The sequence below is a fragment of the Telopea speciosissima genome, chromosome 10 (assembly GCF_018873765.1).
Source record: "Telopea speciosissima isolate NSW1024214 ecotype Mountain lineage chromosome 10, Tspe_v1, whole genome shotgun sequence".
NCBI classification, from domain to species: domain Eukaryota; kingdom Viridiplantae; phylum Streptophyta; class Magnoliopsida; order Proteales; family Proteaceae; genus Telopea; species Telopea speciosissima.
In genome coordinates, this window is record NC_057925.1 from 41,337,205 (window position 1) to 41,346,192 (window position 8,988).

At 39.6% G+C, this 8,988-nt stretch overlaps 1 protein-coding gene across 1 annotated transcript; it reads left to right on the forward strand.

The window, feature by feature from the left end:
• The first annotated feature begins 5,491 nt into the window (after positions 1 to 5,491).
• LOC122642513 (protein translation factor SUI1 homolog) lies at positions 5,492 to 6,004 on the forward strand. The gene has a single exon (XM_043836016.1). It carries the CDS (start codon positions 5,538 to 5,540, stop codon positions 5,877 to 5,879), a length of 342 nt encoding a protein of 113 aa, XP_043691951.1. The 5' UTR covers positions 5,492 to 5,537; the 3' UTR covers positions 5,880 to 6,004.
• The last annotated feature ends 2,984 nt before the right edge of the window (positions 6,005 to 8,988 follow it).

The following is an 8,988-nucleotide window of genomic DNA, read 5'->3' on the forward strand; positions in this document are numbered from 1 at the left end:
AGATCACCAAGCTCTTTGAGAGCAAATTCAGCTGATAGGTGGCAAACAAGAGAGGTCATGGCTTGTGTTGTTGCCCGTAAGTAGTAAATCATCAACATACACCAAGAAGTATAAAGTAATACTGGCATGCCGATAAATGAAGAGTGATGTATCGGTCTTGGAAGCCACAAAACCATAAGATAGAAGTGCACCACTAAGCCGTGTGAACCAAGCCCGTGGGGCTTGCTTGAGCCCATACAATGATTTTCGTAGACAACACACATGTGAAGGATAATTTGGATCCTTAAATCCAGGTGGTTGGCGCATTAGTACAGTTTCAACCAATGTACCATGAAGGAAAGCATTTTGGACGTCAAATTGCTTAATGGGCCAATTTTTAGTGACCGCAAGAGAAAATATCAATTGGATTGTGGTAGACCGAATGACTGGGCTGAAGGTCTCATTGAAGTCTAGACCTGGGCGTTGGTGAAAACCCTTTGTGACAAGGCGCGCTTTGTAGCGCTCAATAGTACCATCAACCTTCCTTTTAATGCGAAAAACCCATTTACATCCAATAATGTTCTGTCCTTTAGCAACCGGTATGAGATCCCATGTACCATTTCGTAATAGTGCATCAAATTCGGCCTGCATGGCCTGGCGCCATTGTGGAGACCGCATGGCAATAGTGTAGCACGTGGGTTCCACATAATCAACACTAGTGGGCTCAACAGTCGCAGCAACCAAGTTTAGACACTGGATAGTTTTGAGAGACCCAGTCCTTGAACGTGTTAACATTGGATGTTGGCAAATTGGGCCAGCTATTGGACAACCATTGCAATTAGGGCCTATTGGGCCCATATCAGCCACAGGAGATGGCCCAGTTGTAGAACGTGGTGGATCTGGACTTTCACGATGCTGTGAGTGTGGTGTATCCGGTGACCTTGAATCATTATGTGATGTTTGATGGGCTAGGCCCAAGGAACTCTGTTCTGCAGGGACTTCGTGAGAAGAGGTTGCATCTATAGTTGGACTATGTCGACACTGGAGTAGCAGTGGTGGTGGTGCCACAAACCATGGGTCCAGCATACTAGACGTTGAATTGTTCCAAGTAGTAGATTTGGAAAAAGGGAATTCATCCTCAACAAACAAAACATGTCGTGCAACATATAAACGGTTGGTATTGAGATCAAGACATTTGTATCCCTTGTGAGATAAGGAATACCCCAGAAAAATGCATGGCTTGGAGCGAGCATCAAGCTTGTGGCGAGCATAGGGCCTCAACCACAGGTAACAACATCAGACTTGAACAGATGCTGTAGAGGACACTGCTGTCCAAGTAAGGCTATGGGAAGTCGATTGTATAGGTAAACAGCTGCAAGAAACGCATAGCTCCAGTAGGAAGTCGGCACATTAGCATGTAATAGCAAGGTCAGCCCTGATTCAACTATGTGACGATGCTTGCGTTCAGCAGCACCGTTTTGGGACTGAGTGTCAGCACATGAAATGCGCCGGGAAATTCCACATTGATGTAATAAGGGGTCAAGGGATTGAAACTCACCCCCACCATTTGTTTGCAGACTTTTAATTTTACATGAAAAGTAATTTTCAACCAAATTCTTGAACCTTTGGAAAATTGGTAACACATCAGACTTGCGGGTCATTGGATATAACCACACATACTTGCTATAGTCATCAACAAAGACCACATAGTAGGAAAAACCATCAACAGAGACAACAGGGGTAGGGCCCCACACATCACAGTGAAGAAGTTGTAATGGAGAAGAGCTTACAGAACCAAACAAAGAGAAATGCATTCGGTGGCTTTTAGAACAAGCACATGAGCCACAAACCGAATGGGTTACAGAGGAAACCGACAAATCAAAATGATTAACTGCATACCGGACAGTTCTATATGATGGATGACCAAGGCGACTGTGCCAATCGGTCAATGGAGCACGAACAACAGACAAGGATTGAAGCAGCGGAACAGTGGACGAAAGCTCAAAGAGACCATTCCTACTCTGGCCTTGGAACAGTATCTGGTTCGTCTTGTTGTCCTTGATCAAGAAACAAGAAGAATCAAAGACAAAATTGACATCATTATCAACACCAAAACGAAGAACAGAAAGAAGATTTCGTTTAATAGCAGGAACAACAAGAACATTTCGAAGATGAAACAGAGTAGAAGAACAGTGAATACTCATAGACCCAATATGTGAAATGGAAAGCGGCAAGCCCTTACCTATGAGAATGTGATTAGAACCAGAGTAAGGACTACTAATGGCAAGATTGGTTATGTCTGCAGTAATATGATTGTTAGAACCTGTGTCTAATAGCCAAATAGAGGAATCATATGAGATAGGTGATGAGGTAAAACAATTACCAACAAAGGCATGATTGAACCTCTGTGGGCAAGAGCTAGCCTGATGACCGGCCTGAGAACAGATTTGGCAAAATAAACCACCGGAACCAGACGCTGCCGGCAAGTTGGAGTGATAGGGTCGAGCTAGAGACTCTTGCGAATTTTGAGAACCAGGAATGTAGTCTGTCTTTTGAGCACCAAATTGATATCCAGACTGATAAGCAGGCTGATTCTCATAACTACGACGACCAAAACGACCAGAACCACCAGAACGGCCTGACCAGCGGCCACGAGAACGAGAACCACCAAGATAATTGGAACGACCTCGGTTAGCACCACCAGAATGGTGATTGTTCGAGTCGCCAGGTGAACCAGTGCGGCCAGAGGCACTGGAGGCCATGTTCGCAAATGTAATCGAAATTGCTGCATCAGAGGTGGAGCGAAGAAAATTCTCATGACTGAGAAGAAGTCCAGACAACTCAACAAAAGTCACCGGAGTTGCACAGAGACGAATTGAAGTTGCAAAATCCTTATAGTCAGATCCAAGGCCTCGAAGCACTGCGAGAACCAAGTCTTCTTCACCAACAGGTTCATCAATGGCAGCTAAAGTGTCTGCAACCGTGCGAACGGCCAGAAGATAGTCCGTAACAGAATCACTACCACGTTGGATCCAAAACAATCGATCCTTCAGATCCATAATTCTTGTGCGAGAAGAAGGCGCAAACACTCGCACAAGAGTGTTCCAGGCATCGAATGAGGTTCGAGCGCCTACAATGTGAGAGATCGTTGTCTCAGACAAAGAGGAGATCAACTAGCTGAGGATCAGTTGATCCTGGCGCTCCCACAATGCTGCAGCAGAAGGATCCTCAGGACAGGGAAAAGAACCATCGATGTAACCTAATAGATCGTAACCGCGCAAAAGTGGAAGAAATTGAGTGCGCCACAGCATGTAAATTGTAGAGTTGAGCTTCAACGAAAGCTGTGGAGAAACATTTGGTGAAATGATCGCAGGAATCGAAGAAGATGAACCAGAACTCGCTATTGAAGACAAGAAAACCATGAAAGACAGAGAAGAACTTCAAGAAAAAATGAAATAACAGAGAGCAAGAATCAAGAAACCAGAAGTGGAAACCAAGAAACCAGGAACGAAAACTAAGAAAAAGGAAGAAAATAACTCGTGTGAGAGACTGGCTCGTGATACGATGTGAAAGTAATGAATATGATTTCACACACTTGTTATTATTCATCTAATAAGGTACAGATATATATACAAGTCTAAATGGTTACAAATAAATATCACACACACTCAAGAAGTGTGATCAGCTACGTAATCGTTGCTGAGCTGGCTATGACATGTGGAGAAGGATCCTCAACAGGATTAATAAGATGCCCATCACCCACCTGAATATAATGACCTCGCTAGAGTAATTGACGAGTTCCTACAATTAAGGTTTTAAAACTCGGAATCGGGAATGGAATCAGTCATAGAGGATTCCGGATTGGAATCAGACTGAATCGGTTTTAAAGAATCTGGAATCTAAGCTATTTTATGGTGAAAATCAAACTGGTTTAGGAATCGGGAATCGGTCCATGAAACGATTCGATTCAAAATGGTTTATAAAGAAAATGATTAAAGAATTGGCCGAACCGATTCCGAATCAGGAAGCAACGATTAGGAACGGTGGGAATCGGGATCAATGTCAGCTGATTCCAATCCAAATCAATCGATTCCCTGATCCGATTTCCGATTCTTAAAACCATGCCCACAATAGACTTCCAACTAAGGGTGTTAAAACAGTCCCGTTTCAAGTAAACGGCCCAATTCGGTATAATCCGTTTAATTAAATGGTGTCAATTTTGAAATCATAACCAAATCATTTATCAAACGGTTTCACTTTAAAAACCATAACCGAACCATTTATTAAACGGTTTCATAGTTTCGATTTAACGGTTCGATTCGGTTTTGACACCCCTATGACAAACTCTTTTTTTTTTGGTGGTAATCTATGACGACCTTGGAGAAGCTTTAACGTGAAGGAAGTATTTTGTACACATAGATATTAGATACCCATTACATATGTATGCAGATTTTTGGTAATATGTATGTAGATGTCAGATGTGTAACATAGAACTGGGCTTCGCTGTAAAGACATAACCCAAAGGTTATAAGCCTATAACCTGAGCCCGGCCCATCTTGACATCGAGCTGGGATTTCTAGGCCCAAGTGTGGCCCACAAGCTGAAAAACCCAGCCCAAAAATAAGATCATCTAGGATTAGAGTAGTACTTGCGTAAATAGACCGCTGCCCCAATACCTTGGGTCACGCTGTGTTTCGCACTTGTCTGGTCTATCTTATCGTGTTTCTAGATCTTTCTTCATTTAACGAGAAACTGAAAATTTCAAAAATTAATGAGATTTAATCAATACCGTCCAAAATGGTGACGTGTCTTCGTTGGTCTAAAGCTGTCCCAAGTGGGAGTTTAATCATTGCTGTCCAAATCCAACTCATAATTAAACACCGACCTTATCTCTCTTAACCCAACGTCACCAAAACCCGGGTTAGATCGTGCGGCCACGAGGAACCAGGAACCTTTCTATTTGTAGAAGGAGATCGGTTTTTCGTCTATCTTGGACACCATATATACCCTCCGAAGTCCTCAAAATTCTCATATTCTGTTTCCAACGTCTCTTCTGCGATTTTCAAGGTTTCTGCTTCTCTTCTGAATAAGGTAGGCTTTCGATCCCTCCATTCCTTCTGCTCTGCGAAGGTTGTTGGTTTTCAGAATTTCTTCAATTTTTTTGATTTTGATTTTTCTCTTGTCGAATCGGCGTATAGTTTGCCCTCTGTGGATAGATTTGTAATCTCTTGTCTCTAGTATTACGATATCTTTTGTATTTCGATTTTCGTGATTGTTGTTCATGTGGATGAGTTGATTTGGCTATTCACACTGTTTGATCGATTCTTTCCAATGGGTTTGAGAGACGTATGAGAATAGAGGATACCGGTATCACTAGGGTTTATGATGGGAATTGATCAAAATTTGTTTTTGACTTCTGTGATTTTCAGTTCCTGCAATATCATCGAATTCATTGTGTTGGACATTTTATCTTCTTCTCTGAATTCTTCCTGTTTAACTATCAAATTATGTTTGCAGGATTCTTTATCGTTGATTCAAATCTTTTACAGTCAAAGTACATGGTTGAACTCGACGTTCAGATCCCTTCTGCTTTTGACCCATTTACTGAGGCTAAGGAATCAGGTGCCCCTGGGGCTAAGGAGTATGTGCACATACGTATTCAACAGAGGAATGGAAAGAAGAGCTTGACAACAGTGCAAGGTCTGAAACAAGAGTACAGTTGCGAGAAGATTCTTAAGGACTTCAAGAAGGAGTTTTGTTGCAATGGTACTGTTGTAGCGGATGAGAAATTGGGGGGCAAGGTTATTCAACTCCAAGGTGATCAACGGAAGAACGTCTCCAATTTCCTAATCAAGGTTAGCATTGCCAAGAAAGAACAGATCAAAATACATGGTTTCTAAATTTTGAGAGTTGAAGATTTGTGGGTTATTTCTTATTGTTATGGTGGTATGGACGATGATGAGAACATTCCAAAATGGTCTGTAATGAAACTTTGATCAGTATTATTTATTGGCTTAAAACTGTGCCATTTATCCTAATCCATGTATCTATGATTGGAAATTTGAGTGATGCACCTACACAAATTTATATTTTTGTATTCTTTCTCAAATTACATAGCATTTTCAAAGATAGAAAAATTTATCAGAAATTAACTATCTAAATCAAAATTCTCCATCACCATTAACTTCATCGGTAAAGAAATGAAATTAAGAGATTAGTATGTGGGTAGTTCATGTGGGAGAGGCTGTCTCCATTGGCTAGCACCTAATGGGTTTTCATATTAAATCTTCAATGGTTTAATGACGAATTATTTAGGGCGTAATATTTCAACTAAATTTTCTTTGCTTCCTTCAAGTTGGAAAGAACAGGTCAGCAGTAGTCACAAGGTTTTAAGTACACCAAGTTTAGAAAGAGGTTTTGTCCATCAAGTTTAGAAAGAGCAAGTCGGCGGTAGCCACAAGAGACATGGGTTTGTCACTGTTGTTGCTTTGCTTGTGGTTCATAGAAATGCCCATGTATAGAGAGCATCTTCACATCGTGGAATTGCAAGTTTATAGGAATTTGATAATTCAAAACCCTCATTACCCTTACTATAGTAATGCTTTATATCATCTAACAAAATCAGGGCTTAGATGGGCTTACTATTCCGACTGGCTCTATATTTGATATTATTAATTTTTCATAAGTAAATTATACATTCATATTTCATCTTTACACAAGTAGTCTAGATTTACAAATTCTATTAAAAGATTCTTAATAAATTTTTTGGGGTCTAACCCTATCAAGTTTGGAAAAAACAAGTCAGCAGCCACAAGTCTTTAAGCCCATCAAGTTTAGAAATAGCAAGTTGGCGGTAGCCAAAAGAGACATATGCAGTGTTTTTGCTCGTCTTATGGTTCAAAGAAACACCCATGTATAGAGTGCATCTTCACCCTCTTTGCCTATAATGACCGAAATTTCCCTATTCACAATTTTTTTTGATTCCTCTTAAAAAACAAAGTTATACATCTCTTTCTCTCCTAATACTCTTAAATTCTTTCCCCAATCCATCCATGCCTAGCTGTGTCGTCACTCTCTAGATCTATCTCCCCTCTTGTGCATCCCTCTCTCCCCCTCTTGGCCACAAATTTTGTTGTCCATCCTCCTACAATTGTTCTGACATTTTCACAATAATGATTTTTTTATAAAAAAAATAATAATAATTCCACTGATCATACCTCATTCAGTATTATGGTATTAAATCCATCACATGGTAAGGTTTAGAGCTACTTGATGATCCACAAGTACAAATGCCCCTCGAGAATACAATACTCAACAAGTTCAAAATTTACAGGGATAGAGAGGGACAACACTAACAACTATTTGTAGGGAGAGGGAGAATATCTTCCCTAGAGAGAGAAGAAGAAACCTTTTTTCTTTATGAGAAAACAAGTGAGATTTCTTAACTATCTACCCTTAGCTTATCAACCTATATTTATAGTCAAGGTTTTAGGAATCGGAATCAGATAAAGGATCACTCGGTCAACACCGATTTGGATCAGGCCAAATAAGACAGATTTGCCCCTGAATTAAAAAGTTTTTTTTACTATTTTACCCTTAATCTGAATTGATCCACCGATATGGGATCTATCAGGAAATATTATCAGTCCATGTCGATAGAAATCGGCCGATCCGTTATCAATTCCTCAAACCATGTTTATAGTTGTTTTTTTCATAAAATCTCATGAAGTCAAAGAATTAAAGCCTCATGAATTTAGAGATTGAAAGTCACATGAATTCAATGAGTTAAAGCCTCATGATTCAAGGAATTAAAGCTTCATGAATTCAAAGTGTGTTAGTCACATTTACCTGGGGAATCTCATAATATCCCTATATTGTTAAACAATCAGGAGATGGGATCCCATTGGATAATCTAGTTAGGTATCTTAATTAATGCTTACCTTCATTTCTCAAGGGGGAGGGTTCTACGAGGGTAATGTAAGAAGGAATCTGCATGCTACACCAATGAGGGTCTGAAAAATGGCATCACTCATATGAGTTCACATGAGGCCCACATGGTCAAAATAAGAGAGAGTGTGTCAGTGTGGGATATAAAACTGTTTTCAAAACATTTAATAAATAATTATTAATACATAATAATATTTTAATTCATTTTGTAAACTCAGCGTTCAGATCCCTGTATCTATGATTGGAAATTTGATTGATGCACCTACCAAAATTTATATTTTTGTGCTCTTTCTCAAATTACATGGCATTTACGAGAAGAGAAAAATTTATCAAAAATTAACTATCTAAATCAGAATTGTCCATCACCATTAACCTCATGCGGGACAGGATGTGTCTCCAATTGGCTAGCTCCTATGTCTCCTTAGGAATTATAATGTCGAGAGAGAGTTTATCAAAAATTAATTATCTAAATCAAAATTGTTCATCACCATTAACCTCATGCGGGATAGGATGTGTCTCCATTGGCTAACTCCTATGTCTCCTTATGTTTGGCCTAAGTTTAATGGGTTCTCATATTAAATCTTCAATGGCCTTAATGGCCAATTATTAATTGTATTTAAATGCCAAATCAGTCCAAATCATGGCTTAATATTCCTTCTTTTTTTTTTGTGTGTGTGGTAGTGGGCTTAATATTCCGACTGACTCTATAATTGATATCCTTCAATTTTCTTATACTAAATATCAGATTTTAAAGTGGTCTAATAATTATACATTCATATTTCATCTTTACACAAGTAGTCCAGGTTTGCAAATTCTATTAAGAACAAGTCAGCAGTAGTCACAAGGCTTTAAGCCCGTCAAGTTTAGAAAGAGCAAGTTGGCGAGAGCCACAAGAGACGTAGTTTCTTGTATTCAGAACAGAGAGAAACACCCATGAATAGCCATCTTCACATTGCCGAATCACAACTTTATTGAATTCAAACGCTCATTACTTTTATTGTAGCAATGCTTAATATCATCTAACAATCTTAGTCATCTGATCCTATTCCCTTAAAGATTAAC